Source organism: Dioscorea cayenensis, chromosome 10, assembly GCF_009730915.1.
Source record: "Dioscorea cayenensis subsp. rotundata cultivar TDr96_F1 chromosome 10, TDr96_F1_v2_PseudoChromosome.rev07_lg8_w22 25.fasta, whole genome shotgun sequence".
Lineage (NCBI taxonomy): Eukaryota > Viridiplantae > Streptophyta > Magnoliopsida > Dioscoreales > Dioscoreaceae > Dioscorea > Dioscorea cayenensis.
The window spans coordinates 23,125,002-23,144,133 of record NC_052480.1 but is presented as its reverse complement, the minus strand read 5'-3'; the positions used below and the strand labels follow the sequence as shown (position 1 = coordinate 23,144,133).

Here is a 19,132-nt window from a genome sequence, read left to right as displayed (position 1 = left end):
GATATTGTTCTAAATATTTAGCAAAACATTAAATTTCAATACTTGTAGCTTGATTCACAGTATATAATGTCATTTATTGTAGGAAACAATTGATTGTGAATGCATATGCATCAGATAAGTTCTTCAACTAACTTATCACATGCAATATTTATCAGCAAAGTGCTCTCTCTTTTCATTAAACATCAGCATAGACTATGGCAACAAGAAACATAACAATGCCTTCTTTTCCAGATGAGCAGAAAACAAATCAACTTGCAAATCCAATCCATCATGAGCCATTGGAATGTAAAAATAGAATTGAGAATATTATTAAAAAGAAAAAACAGTGAACTAAGACATCATTTCAGAAATCCCACATTGGTTTCTCCATTGTATTTGTCCTCTGTGCCATCTGATGATGATAAGAATACATCTCCACTTCATCATGCTGTTGCTGCTGCTGCTGCTTCTGCTGCTGCTCATCAGAGTACCTCAATCCAGCAGTGTCCTGAACATAGCCATGAGAAACAGAACCAGCAGTAGTTCTAGTTCCAATTCCTAAGAAATCCTGAGTCATCCTTCCATCCCTTGTCTCCCCTGTCAACTCACCATTATTCCTCTTAACCTGCCCTTGCAAACCAACCATACAACTCCCATGATTTTCGACAAATTGTGTCAATTCAGAGTAAGCAGAGTTAGAGTTTATATTGTTATTATTAATAATATTATTATAACCAGTGAATCCTCTTAGAAGTATTGGAGAGATGGAATCATCACTAACTCTAGCTCCCATTTCTGCAGCCTTTTGCAGCAAAGCAGTTGCAGACATGTAAGCAGATGAGTTCCCCAAATTCATTCCTCCCAACTGAAGAAGTCCTGAGGACATCAGAGGGTTCAGAGACAGTGTGCTCTGCTCTGAACTTGATGATGAGTGCAATCCAGCCATGGAGTGTGAGAACATATCTTGTGTTTGGCTTTGTATACTTCCCACCATTGATGCAATCCCATGGTTTGTTCTGCAGTTCTCCTCCGCCAGTGCATCGCAGAATGCTCTATGCGTCACAAAGCTATCTTTCCTGCATCACAATGCCGAACAAAATTCAAATGTTACAATGGATTTTCATGCATGTACTATTGATTATTAAAATGTGTACCTCGAGAAAATGGTGCCACAATCACAGCGATACTCCTTAGTGCCGCAGATCTTCGCATGAGCTTTCCAATCAGATTGAACAGCGTACTTCTTCGAACACTTGTCACACTTCCATTTCTTCTCTCCGTGCTTTCTCGAGTAGTGTTTCTTAATCCCTGTTTGTCATATGCAAACCAAATCTATATTAGCAAATATACTTATTTTTTAACCACTTTGCATACTCTTAAGATTTTCTTTAATACCAGTAAGATCTCCCAATGCTCTGCTTGGATCATGGTGAACACAACTGGGCTCAGGACATACATAGACCTTCTTCTTGGCTTCCGTGTTTGTCCTCTGTTTCAGTTTCCATGGCAAGTTGTGTCCTCTCCTGTGCAGTTGCAGGTTCTGATCTCTCTGAAATCCTTTGTGACATACCTCACATATATATCTATTTGTAGCTAACAATGTTCTTGGTGATAGTGCTACCACTTCAGCATCTGGGTCTGCAAAAAAACAATTACCTTATTCACTGATCTCAATGACACTATAATATAAATGTTCTTGCCTGGATTTCCGGGGAGATTTCTTCTTTTCTTTGCAGAGGATGCAACAATTAATGGCTGCAGATTATGTGCACTCTGAGATTGAGATTCATCATCTGATGTGTTTGTTGACATGCTTGAGAGCTTTTTCAGAGCAGTGAAAGAGTTGGAAAACCAATGAATTAAAAGATTTCAAAACAATGCAAGGAATGGAAAATATTTACTGATTGACATATATAACAATGCAAATTGAGGACTTGAGAACATGACACCAAGAAAAAGTTCTTCTTATCAAAAAACTATTTCAAAGCCTGCAGTCCATGCATGCATTTTAAAATTTATGGTGCCATTTGATCTTTACTATTTGTCCTTTTGCAATCTTTGAGCACAAGAGGAGGCACTTGAGCATTGCATTAACACTTTAAGAGGTTTATATAAACATTAAGAGTTTAATTGGTGTTTAACATTAGGCACATAAATACATAGTCAAGGCATCATTATACTTAGTCTATGAAGGTCGCTTTTAATCAGCAAAATAGTTTTTGATGGTGGTTTAAGGACTTAAACAAAGAGGATTAAGATGAAATAATGGTAATGAGAGAACAAAGGTGGTCACAAACAAAGTCTTTGAGACAAGAAGAGGGTGCCAAAGAAGAGATCCATGGGATAAAACAAGTTGGGCGTTTTCATTAAAGATGATGAACTTTGCTTAGCTTGGCTTCTCATAGTTAGTAGTCTTTGTCCTTTACTTAAGTGTCTCCTAGTTTGGTTTGCAAATATTAATTCAATCTTTGGGAAAAACACAAATGCAAGCAAGAAAGCTTAGTAACTCCTAGTTGTCATGAATCATGATTTATTTATTTTATTTTAAAAAATAATTTGGACCCAAGTAATTCTAATATTAGCAACACATGGTTTACTGGCCTTAGATAACTAGTAAATTATTCAATTTGCTGATATAGTAAATGTTATCTAAAAGTCTTAAGAATATCTTTAGTTTACCAAAGAAAAAAAAAATTGTTTGTCATGTGATTTGCATTAAAACCATTAAAAAAACCAAAAAGAATTTTGTGTTAATCAATATATAGGGGAGAGAGAGCAATAGAAAAAGAAAATCCTCAAAAAATGAGCCCCAATAAAATAGAGAACAAAACAACGAAGACACCACGTGACATGCACATGTTAGTTAGAGTGGGCCAAGTAGTTAATCAATTAACGGTCAAAGGCTCAAACGCATGTTAACAGACCACTTTTCCCGGGCCAATGGATGACCAATAAAACCTCGTTAACCAAAGTACGACTCACGTTGGAGAGAGTTAAATTATCATTTCATTTTAAAGTAAGAAATACTTTTTTAACTTTTTCCAAACAAACAACATTCTAAATAATGCAAGAAAAACAAAATATATTTATTCATTCATAATTACATTTACAAGCCAAGTGAACAAAACACACTGCAAGTTCACAATTTCACAAAAAGATTCACAAATGAAATGACTCAAGAACGTTTCTCTTCTGGAATATGAAAAAAAAATACGAAAAACATTCCAACTTCGAATGCAATACAAAAGGAAGTATATGTACAAAGAGTTGCATGGTAGAGTTGGGAGTTTGTTTAACTCCAACTGACAAACTTCAGCTGCAGGCTTTCATCGACACAGATGAGCAAGCGAGAACCACAAAAAACACCGATCTCTGGACTATTTACAAGACGACAACACTCGAAAGGTGAGGACAACTTCAAACCTATTTACAAGACACAGAAGGCTCACCGGACTAACTTTTCCGGCATAAGCACACAGATTGTTAAAAAGGTCACATTCTAAAGGTCAAGCAAAGGCAGGAACCACGCAGTGCGGCTCTGAGTTTCCGCAAGTGAATCCTTCAATTCGCACCTTGGGCTTCGTCCCGAGTGAAGAACCACAGGACGGGGATCCTCGTTCCACCCTTTCCGTTCTTGCTAATGAGAGCTTTGACCCTGGGGAGATCGGCCCCAGAGGAGAGACTTGACAAAGGGATTGTTTGATGAAGACTGCATCATGGACAATGGGATTGCTTGTGCGAACAGGAGGTGAGCCGCAGAAGAAGCTCATTTGGTTGCCTGTATCTAGATCTCCATCATCCTGCTGGAAGTGAACTTGTAAGTGTCACCAGTACACAAGAATAACAACTCTTAACAGTCAAACTCACTCGAGGTTTGAGGAAAGAATACCAACAGGTACCTTGTTCAAGATTATGTCCAAGATCTCAAATTCCCCTCGATGCATTTGCATCATACTGCAATGTAATCAGACTCGGAGAGTTAGAATTCTTCACAATGAAGTTGATCGGGCAACACAATGGACACTAGCCATCTATTTTTCAAAAGTTAATAACATCTTACCCCTTTGGCCGGGAGCAGGATCTGTTGAGACCATCCAAGACATAGGGAGCCCGAGTCGCCCGACGAGGTTCAGGGCAGATGAGTTCTGTTCTCGTGTGTGCCTGATAACCATTCTGCCAAAATCTTGATTTGATCTCAGATGCTTGTTCTGGAAATAGTTGGCTAATGGCACCAAATCTAGCTGGGCAACCCTCCATCTTGACAGTCTCTGAGACATAAAAAATTCAACAGATCAATCTGGTGAATGGTTCCATGTTACAGATCTATACCATAACTTGCATCTGAGAAAATCAAAACATAGAACATTATCATACAGAACTAAAATGAAACATCTGCAACAAAGATCCACTCAACAAAATGAAGGTTAATAGAAATTATAATCTTTAATATAATCAACTTACTATAAGTGGCAAATATATAGATAGTACAGATCTTCACTCATGAGTATATAAATACAACACTAAAGAAAACAAGGATAGTAAACAAAATTGAAGATCAAGCTAAATTAATTAAAAACTTTAGGTAACAACATATGATAGAAGCAGGTTTAAAAAGAAGAAAAGAAAAGAAAAGACCAGTACTGAACCACATAAAAGAAAAGGCATTGCATTGCAGTTTATCACCTCTGACCAATCAAACAATTCTTTTGATGAAAGAGAATGATTTTTAAACAAACAACTACCAAAGCTTCCTTAGAAAAGGTATTAACATTAGCATATTAAACACCAACGCCACAAACACTACTTATCAGCTAAAGACGCACCTTTTCTTCACCCTCCTCTAAAGAAAGCAATTTTAGCAACATTATATTAAAATTCTAAAATAATGTAGCATTTCAGTGACACTACACCTAGATAAAATCTCTATAATAAGTGATCAACTCCATAAACAAGTCAACAGATCAAAAGACAATCTAACCTCTTTTAGCTACTACAAAAGATCATACTTTTTTTTTTATATAGAAACAGTGCATAATAGGAAAAAAAAAACTTATTTGAAGAGAAACAAACAGAGCAACGTTTTTTCACAAGATCTTTAAGTTCAGCCACACACACAGAAACGCAATAATCCAAACATACAAAACAAAGCCCCATCTCTCAGATCTCGAAGCCACAAACACAAAAACCCCAGCTTTGCTCACAAAAGGAACAGATCAAAGCCAATAATAACCAAAATCAAGCAAACCACAAAACAATCCATACATTCACATTCACATCCATAAAACAAAAGAAAAAAATTCTCATTTTTACCTGAACCGAAGCTTAAACCGCCAGATCCGTCTCCAAAACTCCAGCCGCCTTCAATTCCGCCCGAAACCACAACCACAAACCCTAATCCTCTCACAAATCCACCAAAATCCAACACCAAATAACAAAGACCAACAACCAAAAGCTAAAAAAAAAAAGAAAAAAAGAAAAAAACCTAAACCACAAACCTATAAGAATCAAAGATCTACAACAAAAAGGGAAGCGAGACCTAAGGCGAGGGCGAGAGAGGAGCTCCTTTACTCTTTTCTCTCGTTCCCCCCCGCTCGCTCGCTCGCTCTCCTCAGCCACCATGGATGGAGCTTTTATAGCTCCAAGAGATGCCTCGATTAATCCCCGATCTAATCCGCGTATTAAGGACTTAATTAAGGATTAAACGGGCACAATTAAGACTAAGCCTTGTCGTTATCTCTTGATTTTAAGTCGAGCCTGGGGACAACCTCTGACGAAGCATGCAATGCTTTCCTCGTGACAGCTGGAATTTTTTTTTTTAAAAAAAAAATTTTAATCTTCTTTTTTTTTAAATGTTATTCTCTCTTTTTTTATTTTTTTTATTTTTCATTTTTTTACTTTGTTGATTCCAATGTCTCCAACTCATGTCCAGCTTTTACTGTTCTTCTTTGATTCTTTTCTTTTTTCAATTATTTTTCAATTTATTCTTTTAATAAAACTGAATTTGAGCTGAAGATCGGTTTGTTATTAGCGTTACATCAAATCTTATGTTAACAACCTTTTTTTTTTTAATATAAAATTATTTGTATTGATTTTTTTTATTCTGACTTTATTAATATTGTTAATTTAAATTAAATTTTTTAATCCTGATTAGATCAACTCAAATAAAAATTCTCTTCCATATTCATTATTATTATTATTATTATTATTTTTAATCTCATATCTTTATCGACCAACTAATTGGATAAACCAAATACCACATTAATTTATACTGTGAGATTTTTGGCTTATAATAACAACTTTATATTAACAAATGATATTATATATATGTATACAAAAGAAAATAGTATTATTCATGATCATTGATTTGAGAAAAGCCATTTCCATCAAGTTATAAGAAGTAATTTATTCTGCCCTGTTTCTCCACTTTGGTTCCATTGTGATTTTGATCATGATATCATGTGTTTATTTTTCTTTGCAATATAAATATGTATGTGGAGGTTATATTTTTATATAATCAATTATATTATTATTATTATTATTATTATTATTATTATTATTATTATTAGCATCTATGATTTTTTTTAGTGTGCAAATTGCAGTGGTGTGTAGATGAATATTTTTTATTAAAATAATAAATAACGAGAATTCATTTTAAAAAAATGGGAGTTAAAAGAATATAAAACATATAATATTATAAAAAATAAGAATATAAAATTAGTCTTGTAATTGAAGGGTTTTTAATTTGAGTTTCTCAACTCGCAATGCAGTTATTATAACTGGTGCATGTTTTTATATCAGTTTTTTTATTAAAAACACTTGAGATTAAAAATACAAAATAAAAAATAAAAATAAAAAGATACACATACACATGAAAATGTGTTAATCCCTCATTAAAGCCCTTCTACACTCCAATGCCATCTAAAATAAATGCCCTCCCTAGTACATATTACTGTTCAACTGTTTGCTATATGTTAAAGTTGTGAACAAAGCATGTAGACTTAGGTGGACTTGTATCCTCTTCAACTGGCCATTAGACATCAATACAAAACAAAACATCAACTTTCTCATGTATTCCAACTGTTTACATATATCTTTGCCCTTTATGCTTCTATCTAATCATGCTCATTCCCCTTGGGATATATGCCTTCATTCCTTTATTAATTGTTCCTTCCTTTCTTCTAATTTATTTTTATTTAATCACAATATTAACAAATTTAGTTGTATTTCTCATATAAAAGAAGTTCGAGGGTTCAACTTCCTTTTAAAACCTAATAATAAAAAAATATTAAATATGTGTAAAGATGATTTGTTTATATTATAAATAAAAATTAAAAAAATTCTGTTTATAAGAAAAAGGGATACTTTACACGTAATTTTTTATGTTATGATCATTTAAATTATTTTATGATTTTATAAAGTATATAACTTAACTCAATTAAAAAAAAAAAGAAAATTAAAACATTAAACATTATGATCATTTTTTCATTTAATGATTTTATAAAATATATAGCTTAACCTAATTTAAAAAAATAATAAGAAGAAAATTAAAACATTAGTACTAATGTACTATTGTGATGTTGCTTGTTTGATAATAAAGAAAAAGTTAGGAAAGTTTGATTGATGAAATGGAGCCATATGTCTGATGTTGGCAACGTGCATGAAAGAGTCACTGATTTAGAGATCCAATCTTCAAGGGCCGGCCTGTCATTTTTCCTATTTGACCATGTTTTTTTTCCCACCCTTACACTTTGACTACCTCTTCCTAACATATTATTACTATTATTAGAGAAACTTAAATATTTCATAAATTATAAATAACTATACATATACACGTTTAAATCATCTGTATGCGTAAGGAAATGATTGTTTACTAAAGATATTTGTTTATAATTATTGGATGGTGATCCAATGTCTATTATTTATATAAATATTTTGTAAATTTACTGTTTATAATTATTATGTACCAATGTGTGATAATATTTGAACTGTTCAATATTATTTATAAATGTGTTGAGGATGTTGGATAGTAATCCAATGGTTAATGTTCCTAGATTTTGAATCTAAAGACATTTTTAGATGATAGATATTCATATATATTACTGATGTGCACTATTTGGTTACAATTGAATTAAGTGAATGAGCCTATTCAATTCTTGGGTTTTATTTTTTTAAAAAAAGATTTAACTTTCAAATGAAAATATATTTTCCCAAATTTTAAAAAATATGTTTTACTCCTGAGGTTAAGAATTGACACACTAATTTAGGAATATTCATTGGTTTATATAATTTTAGATATTAAAATTCAATACAAATTTACTTGAAAATGGTTTTATTCTGAAAATATTTAAATTAATTGTACAATAAATATGATTTCTCCAAATTTTTATTATAACTTTTTTTTATTAATATTATAAATATACATTTTACAATGTTATTTAGCAGACTGTGTAAGGTTATCGGATTGAACTCTTATTCCCAACCTAAATTTCATGATCAAAATATGAAGTTGAACTAATTATAAATGAATTCCGGTTATAATTAGTCAATTTGTTTGACCTGTTAATTAAAAGGTCAATATCAGTTGACCTATTTAATATAAGATTATTCTATTTGACCAAATTAATTAATTAGATGATTAATTAGCTAAATCAATTCTTATTATTCAAAGAAAGTAACAATCCTTGAGGGTTTTTTTGTGTGTGTAATGTATTGAATATCCCAATTTTATCCCGAAGCTATCCTCCAAAATTGATCAATCATAAATGCATATGCAATGACTCTTTTGCCCTCAGATTGGTAACATTAGCAATGAGACATCGCTTTCCATACCACTCTTCTTCTCATGTTTTAGATTTTGAATTGTTATTACTTCAAAATTCATTTCTTAGAAAAATCTAATTAAAATTTCATTAATTTTTTTTCACCAAAGTGGATAAACTTGAGTGTGCGCAAGTTCTTTAAAAATTCCACAAGCCCTCACCTTAAGCAAGTGTGAAGAGTTGATCCTGGAGATTGGGGAAAATTGGAAAGCTTAATTAATCCATGACTGACTATATATATTATGACAAGGAGGTGATGACCAAGAAGAAGGATTTCAAGGAGTTTTTTTAGAGAAGTACTTCATGAATGCATTTGATATGAATTAAATATGAGCACATTACACAATCAAATGTTGGAGTATGTTATTAAACAAACACAAGAGAAGGAAAAGCTTTTTCATTTCTTGTTAGTGTGACTTAGTGTATCATTTTATTTGCTCATCAATGAAAATGGTTGTTGTTGTTGTTGACTTAGCGTAATTTAATAGTAAAATGAACAATGAATAAATAAATAACACCATTATAATGTGTTAATCAAAAGTCCGCATCTCTCATCCCTGCATAGTTACAATGAAGGTATATATAGAGATTGAAAAACTAATAAACTATAGATGAGATATACACTCCATGTAAGGTATCATCAGCATCTCTGAACAAGAACCTAAGTCTTTGAACTAAGAGTTCTTCAATTTTTTTCATGTTTTTTCCTTCTTCTCTGTAGTCCTCTTGCCCAGCCCTTTTGATGTCCCCCTCATGGCCATCAGCCCCTCGCTCTCGTCCAGGACCATCTGCTAGAGTCTCTTGGGCAAATGTTGTTATTGCCTAACCCAATTTAGACCTTTAGGACCATCCTCCACATCTGAGAAGAGATCACTTTGAAAAAAAAATTAAAAATGCCTCCTTTGCTTCAATCACGATAGATCATGATCTCTAAAATTCATGCCAGGGACAGCATGCAAACATCACTATACGCAAAATTTTTGGGCAAGGCTCTCCCTCTGGACCAAGCCAAGCTTGCCTTGGTTGACGCCTAGTGAGGACTGGGAGCTTTCATCGTGGTGGATCTTCCCAATGGTTTTTATTATATTTAATGTGAGTCTTCTGAAATGCAGGGTCGTCTATTGTGAGACGGTCCATGGACGGTTGCTGGAAGAATTCTCCAACTCTCCTATGGTCAGAAAGCTTTCAACCAGTGTTTGAGAAGCTCTCGACTGCGGTTGTTTGGATTCAGATCTATCACTTGCACATGGAACTATGGGGAGGTGAAATTCTTGAACTAGTGGCTTCCCAGTTTGGTCGTATTCTTAAAGTTGATGAACATACTCTTGATCATTCATGAGCAAGTTTGCTCCTATCTATTTGGAACTTGATCTTGAGCAACTATTACAATAGAGGACCTAGGTGAAGTATAGTGGGTATTCTATTTTTGTTCTTGTTCTTTATGAAAAACTACCAGTTTTCTGTTATAGGTGCGGGATGCTTGGACACGGCGAGGAAAACTGCTCTTTCGCTAGCAGTCACTTGCACTCAAGTTCGCATGTGCCATCTGGTCTTGTTGAGCCAGAGCAGGTGCTAGCTGAAACAGAGATGCAGCTCAATGAGGTCGACAAAGAGCAGGAAGGTATCATCGGCAACACCAAACCCTCTTAGCAACCTTCTGAAAATGATAGCGAGTTCGGGCCCTGGATAAAACTGCGATAGTGACACATTGCTTCGCAGGGAAGGAGAGGAGGTCGCAGTGGTGGAACCACCAAATCTCAAAACCTTAACTCTGGTGAGCAACGTGGGGACAATGCTCCAGATATTGAAGCCTGGCCACTAGCTTGGACCTCCTCACAACACGTGGTCACTCATTGTTGCATGTAGGTGCCACGTGGCGCCATCACAGGGAGAGGTGGGTTGTCCCGTGCATCTCAAAACTCCTTGAAACTTCAAACAACAAATCCAGAGGTTCTCTCACATGTTGGAATTTTGTCTGGTGGTCCCAATACTAGTGATAATTCTCCTGTTAGTCACGAGGGGTGCCACCTACTTTCCCTCCTATCAACTCTGATGATGTCTCTTGTTATGAGGTGTTGCCGCCCTTACCACTCTCTAGCATTTGTGCGGATATCCCCAAAAAGCAAATCTCGTTGGCTCTCGAAACTTCTCTGCGTGGTGGAATGTGGAATCAATGCTTATTTCCTCTGTTATTCTTTATTCTTCCTCTCAAAATCACTCCTTCGAAGATAGGTATCTAATGGTGGTGGACAAAGTTGTTGACGCCCTGGTTTGCTCTTCCTAGAGTAACTTGAGTATGGATGACTCCTCCTTTGAAGATGTACGATCAACACAGGAGGTAGGCGATGATATGTTGCTCAGTTATTACCAGATGGATGCCAAGTCAAAAGCTCTTGCTCAGAGAGCCCCTTCATAGTGGGGTACGAAACTGAAGAAGGGGAGAATGTCTCCTATTTCCTAATCTTTGCTCTTTCTTCTATCTTTTTTTCTTCTCTTCATTTGTTATTCATGGACTTAAAAATCATCTCTTGGAATTACAGGGGTTTATCCAACCCACATATTGTGGATCGTATTAAAAACTTCATGAAAAATCAGAAGCCGGATTTCATTTGTTTGGTTGGGACTAAGTCTATTGCTCCCAGAATTCATCATTTTTATGCTAAGCTTAAACACTGCTGGGAATGGGCTGCCATCCTTTCAAATGGTTTCTCTAGTGGTATTATTGTCCTTTGAAATCATTCAATCGGTAGTGTTACTCCCGTTGCAGTGTCCAGATATGCTCTACACCTTGTGATCTTTTCGAATGAGGATACTTGGATCCTTACTATTATCTACAACTCACAGGTGCTTTCTGAACATAAGCGTCTTTGGAAATCTCTCTCTAAAATTATTGTTTTTAACTCCTCGTGGCTACTTAATGGCGACTTCAATGTATCACAAGCCATGAGGAACATAGAGGGGGAAAATTTAGAAATTATGCTTCAAAGTCCACTTTTTCTCAAAATTTATCTTTGATAATAGTCTTCATGATCTTGGTTTTTTGGGCCCTGCTTCACTTGGTGTAATGCTCAGAATGGGAATGCGCGCAGATGGGCAAGGATTGATAGGTTTCTTGCTAATATGAACTGGTTTTTAAGTTTCAAAGAGTTTTCAAATCATCATTTTCCTTGCACTAATTCTGATCACTCTCCTATGTTTTTGAATGCTTGTAATTCTTCCAGATTTTCAAATAAAATTTTCCGTTTTGAAAATATTTGGTTGGATTATGAGGGTTGCCATAATAGTATTATAAGTGCTTGGTCCGAGAATTCATCTGTTTCCCCTATGTATTACTCGTACTACATGTAACATTCTTAGGTGGAAAAAGACTGGTCTAAGCCACATTGATGAAGAACTTAATAATATCCAGGCTGAAATTAGGAAGATAGAGGAGAAGGATGCTCTCACTCCTAGCAATTGGCATACAACTTAGCTCAGAGCTTTGTACAACCACCACAATTTCTTAATGACACAACAAAGCATTTTCTAGGGTCAACGTGCTAAGATTCACTGGATGACTAATGCAGACGATAACACTCATTACTTTCATAACTCAGTCAAAGTTTGCCAACATAGAAACAAAGTAAGAGACATTAAATACACTTTGGGTAACATCTTCTCTAGTCAAAATGACGTTGAAAATTGTTTTCTACATTTCTTTAAAAACCTCTTGTCTTCTTCTTCTGTGCACAATTCTGATTTCTATTTTAATGCTCTATCGAATGATTTGTGTGGGATCGAAAATATGCATCTGGCACATGAAAAGACACCAGACAATATATCGAAGCACAAATATCGTATTTGTTTTGTATGGGTTCCTTCATTCCTAATAAGGGGCAAGCCCCTATTATTAATTACTCCAGATTAAAAATCTTAGGAACCTCCGATTAAGGGCAAAAGTACAAGTAAAGAGACAAGAGAATTTGCAAATTATAAATTTTGTTATTTTATTATATAAACATATTGATTACATCACTTATATGTTGATATAAATGACTTTATATATATATATATATATCGTTGCCACGGCCTATGCCTTGCTACCACGTTGCCTGCCGCGTTGCCATTTTGAGACGTATATTTTACTGCCGTCTCTTTTTTTTTTTTAATAATAATTTTGGTTACTATCGTGAAATGAATAGGCCACCACTGCCTATGCCTTATCATCGTTATATATCTCATTGTCACCACCTTGAGATAAATTTAACCATTGTCTTGAGACAAGCACCCTGGTTGTTGCTTTAAGATTAGCGACGTCTATCATCTCTAGATCGCGTTATATATCTCATTGTCGCCTTGAGATAAATTTAACCACTGTCTTGAGACAAGCACCCTGGTTGTTGCTTTAAGGTTAGCAGCATGCTATCATCTCTAGATTTATTTATTTGGTTATTTATTTATTTATTTAGTTCTATTTCAATCCACAATTATCATAGAATTTTTTTTATTTATTTGCGTATATATATATATATATATATATATAGTAAGAAGACACATGGCCCACTGAAATTAGAAACATACAGAAAATGCCCCAAGTGTCATACACATGGGTATATACACCTATCCCCAAATATATATTTGCATGCTTCTCATTACTTCATTGCATATATGCATGTTTTCCCATCCATTCTTTTATATATTTTTTTACTTTTCATCTCATGCATGTTTTCTCATTCTCTTATTATCATTATTTCTTTTAATTCCATGCCCTCTCTTTTTTTTCTTGCACGTATGCATGCCCCCTTCTTTTTTTTTTTATGTCCATATGCATGACATGCTCTTTTTTTTACTTTTATTATTATTATTATTATTATTATTATTATTATTATTATTATTATTATTTATTTGCATGTTTCTCATCATTTCATTTATTTTTGGATGATGGAGCCTACATTTGGACTCTTCTCTTGAATTCATGAAGGGATATATGAATACAATAGATAGCATGATTCTTTTATGATTATATTCATGCTTACATATATTAATTTTTCTTTTTAAAAATACCCCATGTATATCCCTCCATGGTGGGCCCCACGTCTTATAGCATGCCTCCATCAAATTTTTTTATTTTTTAATATGTATTGTTTTTATTGCCATGCTTCTCATTATTTTTTTTATTATTATTTATTTTATTTTATTTATTTTTTTTTGATGATTTTTTTTTATTTTGATTTTTATTATTATTTTTTTATTTTTTTTTATTTTATATTTTTTTTACGGCACCGACAGAACTTATTTATTTATAATGAATTAAAGGGGACCCAAATACAATACGCTTAAATTCTTTTAGCGTTTCTATTCAGTAGGCACACACCGGTATTCTGCAAACTTGGCAAAAAAAAATAATAAAAAAATAAAAAAAGCAATTGTGGAAGAAATGCTTTAAGATCGATATCATGCGGTTCCACCAGGATGGCCCGAGCATGCGTGCAAGAGCGGTTGAAGAGCTTTAACAACGATGCTCATGTTCAGTCTAAAATCAGCTTCATACTGAACACACAAAGCAGCTACAGCAACAGCTTTTGGAGGATACTCTCCATTTAGCCTTGTATCAACACATTGCTTGACCTTGTCTTCGCTCAATCTTGGTGTTGCCCATGTAACAAGACTTTGCTGCCCTCGTGGTAATGTATGATCCACAGGCTTCCGACCAATCAAGAATTCCAGAAGAACCACACCAAAACTATAGAGCATGATAACCAAATGTTCCAAGAACTCGAGTGGAATGAAGACGTGCTGCTGCATCAGGAGCTTGATTTGATAGATCAAAATCGGCAATCTTCGCAACATCATCATCGAATAGTAGAACATTGCTCGACTTGATGTCTCGGTGGATAACATGTGGTTATGCTTTCTCATGCAAATATTCAAGACCTTTTGCTGCACCAACAGCAATCTTCACTTGCTGCGCCCATGGCAGAACAGGACCAGGCTCTGCGCCTTTAACACCTTTCCGACCGTGAAGAACATCATGAAGAGAGCCCATTGTTGCAAACTCATAAGCAAGGACTCGAAGACCTCCATCAACACAATATCCAAGCAACTCAACAAAATTGTCATGTTTCAACCTCGAAACCATAGACACCTGTGCCAGTAATTCCTGATCTGGTTGCTTACTGGTGTCTAACTTTTTAATGGCTGCTGCTCTCCCATTTTTAAGGACACCATAATATACTCTACCATATGAACCCTCACCAATCAATGCATGGTTCCCAAAATTGTCTGTTATTTCCTTCAGTTCATCTACAGAAACAGCAGGGACATCAATGGGCTGAACTTTTACAACTTGTGCACCTTGTGGAGTAGGATCTGAAGCACGGTAAAACCCATCATTACCTGCTGAATGGCTCGACTTATAAGGAGCTCCATTGTCAGCTGCTCCATGAATATCTTTCACGCAGCAAGAAAAGCATCCCATGATTCTATTTCCTCAATAAAATCCTTCCACTCCGCCGTGGAATTCAAAGCGAAGCAGAGCGTGACAGCGAGACGAGACTTAAGAGCAAAAGCTCAAAGACGACGCGATCTAAGAGCCCGAATGGTAGCGACAACACAATGGCTGCAAGACGACAACGAGTGGCAGCAGGTGAAGGGCGACAATCGACATCCGGCGTGATTGGTGGCCTTATCTCAGCCTCTCAATCACGCCGGCAACATCAACGATGAACGTGGCGACGGCGAGCAGTGGTGACAGGCAGCAACGTTTTTGGTATGCATGCGAATTCTGAGAGATAGATGCGCACCTTTCTTTCCTCCTTCGTCTTCTAAATCTCTTCTTTCTCTCCTTTTTTTTTCCAAAAAAATCTTTCTCCAAAACAAAAACCACTCCTCCTTCGCCGATCCTTCCCCACTTTTAAAGAAAAAAAACTTAGATCTTATCCTCTTCTCCGTCAAATCCTAACCAAGTCAGGATAGAGATAAAACTAAATCAAAAATTCAAAATTTTAAAACTGTAATTAATTAATATATATATATTTTAATTAAAAACTTATCTTTTCAACCAACCTTCTCTACGAAGTGACCAATTTTTTTTCAATTTATATATATTATTATTATATTATTATTATTATTATTTTCTTTTATTTTGTTATTATTATTATTTTTTAATTAATTTTAAATTCGAAATTTGAAATTTAATAATTTTTTTATTATTTTTTTAATAATTTTTTTTTATTTTTTTATATTTTAATTAATTAATTAATTAATCTAATTAATTAAATTTTATTATTATTATTTATTATTATAATTATTATTATTTTTATTTATTTTTTTTAAATTTATTTTATTTTATTATTATTATTTTTTATTGTTATATTTTTTTATTTTATTATTATTATTTTTTATTATATATATATTTTTTGTTATTTTGGTTTATTTTATTAATTTCAAATTCAAAATTTGAAATTTATTTATTTATTTATTTATTTTGTTATCATTTTTTTTATTATTTTTTGTCCTCTTTTCTTTTCACGTGGGATTCCCTAAAGAGGATAAGATTTTATTTAAAAATTTAAAAATTTAAAATTTTAATTAATTTTTTTAAAATTTTTTTTTAATTAAAAATTTTTTTTAATAATATTTTTTTTAATTATTTTTTTTTAAATTCAATTTGCCTCGGGATATGTATTTGGATGTCTCGGTATTTGTACTTTCTCAAATCGCCTCGAGATCTGTTTTTCAGGCTTTATGAAATTTAGGATTGCCTCGGGATATATGTTTGGCTATCCTAAGATCTGCGATTGCCTCGAGATATGTGCTCTCTAGGGCAATTTTATAATTTGCATTTATGCCTCGAGATATGCTCTCAAGGGCAATTATATAATTTTGCATTTATGCCACGAGATATGTTCTCAATGGCAATTTTTTTTCTTTAAAAATTTTCTCTTTTTAAATTTTCATTTTACCTCGAGATATGTCCTCAAGGATATGTATATATATATATATATATATATATATATAGTATTTTTGCATTAATGGCTCGAGATATGTTCTCAAAGGCAATTTTGTAATTTGGCATTTTTGCCTCGAGATCTGTGCTCTCGGCTGATCTTGTGATTTAAATATTTTAGATCGCCTTGAGATCTATGCTCTCGGCTGATCTTGTGATTTAAATATTTTAGATCGCCTTGAGATCTGTGCTCTCGGCTGATCTTGTGATTTAAATATTTTAGATCACCTCGAGATTTGTGCTCTCAGTTGATCTTATCATTTGAATATTTTAGATCGCCTCGAGATCTGTGCTCTCGGCTGATCTTGTGATTTAAAATTATCTCAAAAATGTCTTCTGCACTTATCTTGAATATATCCAAATATAATGAAATTTATTTATTTTAACCATTTGTTGTCCCAATTCAATTATGATTAAACTGTGTGTAATAATTTCTTTTTTTAAATTTTTATTCGATTTGAATCAGGACATGCAATTTTTTACATAAACAATTTGCATGTTCTTACGGACATGGATAGAGAGATTTTGTCAAGACCCATCTCCAAAGGAGAGCTCTACATAACTCTCAAATCCATGCCCTGATGTAAGAGTCCTGGGCCAAACGGTCTTAATGTTGAATTTTATATCTATTATTGGAATCAACTTGGTGATCATTTCTTTAATGTGGTTTCTCATTTTTTTAGTACTAGTCACCTTCCCACTCTTTGGGCAAACCCTTTGTTGCTTTAATCCCTAAAAAAACCAACTCTATTTACGTTACCGATTTTAGACCTATCTCTCTCTGTAATGTCTGTTATGAAGTCATCTCCAAAATGCTTGCAAATCACCTTAAATCAATGATTCACACCCTTTTTGGTCCTAAACAGGCTAGGTTAATTCCTGGGAGAGGCGTTGTTGATAACATTATCGCAGCCCAGGAAATTGCCCATAGTTTGGAAACTAAGATTGGTATTCCCCTAGGATGATTTGAAAAATAGATATTGAGAAAGTCTTTTATACAGTTGAATAGCCTACCATTGTTGCTACCCTCCGGAGGATGCTTTTCCCTAAAACTTGGATCACTTTGATACAATCCTTTCTTTCTTTTGCTTTCTTTTCTTTTATTATTAATGGGCAGCACACTTCTTGGGTCAATAGTAGTAGGGGAGTTCCTCAAGGCGACATGATTTCTCCTCTGCTCTTCCTTTTGGTTTCCTAAAATCTCATTGCAATTCTTAATAAAGCCATTTCTCTTGATTTAGTTCATGGCTTCAATGATAATCTCTCCAGAAATTTTAACCACTTGATATTTACGGATGACTTAATACTTATCACTATGGCTTCTAGGAGATCTGCCAGAAATTGTCTCATGTGCCTTAATCTTTATCAAAGTCTTACTGGCCAAAAACCAAACTTGATGAAATCAGCCATCTATGTTCCTTCTTGGTGTAATAGAAAGTTAGTTAATGTTATTTCTAGGATACTAGGTAATAATTTGGGAACTTTTCTCTTTATTTATTTTGGTATTCCTGTATCTCCTAGAAGACTGATGGTTAATCAACTTCAGTACATTCCTAACAAAGTGAAGTCAGTTATTTAAGCCTAGAACCACTCTTCTATCTCCCTTGCTGGCAGAACAATTCTTTTGAATAGTACTATTTTTGTTATTCCAAATTACTTTATGTGATGAATTTGTCTGTTTCCACTTTGGACTATATCTCTAAATTGCTTTCTTCTTGGCATATTTGGAACCCGCAAAAAAAATTTCAAATTCTTCTTTGTTTTATAAGTCAATTTGTAATTCTGCAAATGTTTTGAATCCAAATATCAAACTGCTTTCTTGTAATCCTTCTAAGATTAATATTTAGAAAGACCTTTGTATTTTTTATCTCCCAATCTCCCAAAAGCCTACTTTTCTCAACATGTCTCTCAATTTTGAAGAAATTCATTTTTCGGATCTTCTCACTACTAATGGCGTTTATTCTTCTACTCTGGAGAATATGTTTGGCTTTACTTTAGACAGGGAATGGATTGGTAGCATTAAAATTAACACTGTATATCCAAACTTCTGGATTTGGAATAATCACTCTAGCAAAGCTTCGATTACCTCCTCTGTGTATGATCAACTCAATGGTGTTACTTCTTTTAATGACTGGAAGGGTTGGTCAGATATATGAAGACTCTCTGTTATGCCTCATATTAAGGTTCACATTTGGAAGCTTGCTCATGGGAAACAGCCAACTGGAGCTTATCTTTATAATCCAATATTAGCCCAAATAATCCTTGCCCTCTGTGTTGTATAGAACCTGAAATGGATGAGCATTTATTCTGGGATTGTTCCAAAATCTTACATTGCTGGGATGAGCTA

At 34.0% G+C, this 19,132-nt stretch overlaps 2 protein-coding genes and 1 pseudogene across 4 annotated transcripts; all 3 read right to left on the bottom strand.

The window, feature by feature from the left end:
- Positions 1-172: 172 nt before the first annotated feature.
- On the bottom strand, positions 173-1,874 carry LOC120270884 (protein indeterminate-domain 7-like). Its single transcript, XM_039277958.1, has 4 exons — positions 1,680-1,874; positions 1,375-1,617; positions 1,134-1,287; positions 173-1,055 (listed from the first exon to the last, which is right to left on the bottom strand). Exons 1-4 carry the CDS (start codon positions 1,789-1,791, stop codon positions 344-346), a joined length of 1,221 nt encoding a protein of 406 aa, XP_039133892.1. The 5' UTR covers positions 1,792-1,874; the 3' UTR covers positions 173-343.
- A 1,276-nt stretch (positions 1,875-3,150) lies between these two features.
- Positions 3,151-5,585, bottom strand: LOC120270987. Of its 3 annotated transcripts, none has more exons than XM_039278078.1 (4): positions 5,290-5,585; positions 4,040-4,320; positions 3,879-3,933; positions 3,151-3,782 (listed from the first exon to the last, which is right to left on the bottom strand). In XM_039278078.1, the coding sequence occupies exons 2-4, from the start codon at positions 4,234-4,236 to the stop codon at positions 3,486-3,488; spliced, it is 549 nt and encodes a 182-aa protein (XP_039134012.1). In that variant the 5' UTR covers positions 4,237-4,320; positions 5,290-5,585; the 3' UTR covers positions 3,151-3,485. The 3 variants fall into 3 exon arrangements, with proteins under 3 accessions (XP_039134012.1, XP_039134011.1, XP_039134013.1); XM_039278077.1 differs by having other exon boundaries at positions 4,040-4,247; XM_039278079.1 differs by having other exon boundaries at positions 3,151-3,779; positions 4,040-4,247.
- Positions 5,586-14,213: 8,628 nt separating this feature from the next.
- LOC120270120 lies at positions 14,214-15,455 on the bottom strand (annotated as a pseudogene).
- Between the last annotated feature and the right edge of the window lie 3,677 nt (positions 15,456-19,132).

Bases quoted from the DNA above. Each gene is read 5' to 3' on its own strand.
- LOC120270884 (XM_039277958.1), bottom strand. From the start codon at position 1,791: ATGTCAACAAACACATCAGATGATGAATCTCAATCTCAGAGTGCACAT. The intron at 1,288-1,374 runs GTATTAAAGAAA...TATGACAAACAG, and splicing joins AGCATTGGGAGATCTTACTG to GGATTAAGAAACACTACTCG. The intron at 1,056-1,133 runs GTACACATTTTA...ATTGTGATGCAG, and splicing joins TGTGGCACCATTTTCTCGAG to GAAAGATAGCTTTGTGACGC.
- LOC120270987 (XM_039278078.1), bottom strand. From the start codon at position 4,236: ATGGAGGGTTGCCCAGCTAGATTTGGTGCCATTAGCCAACTATTTCCA. The intron at 3,934-4,039 runs GTAAGATGTTAT...ATTACATTGCAG, and splicing joins TCCTGCTCCCGGCCAAAGGG to TATGATGCAAATGCATCGAG. The intron at 3,783-3,878 runs GTACCTGTTGGT...GTTCACTTCCAG, and splicing joins TGGACATAATCTTGAACAAG to CAGGATGATGGAGATCTAGA.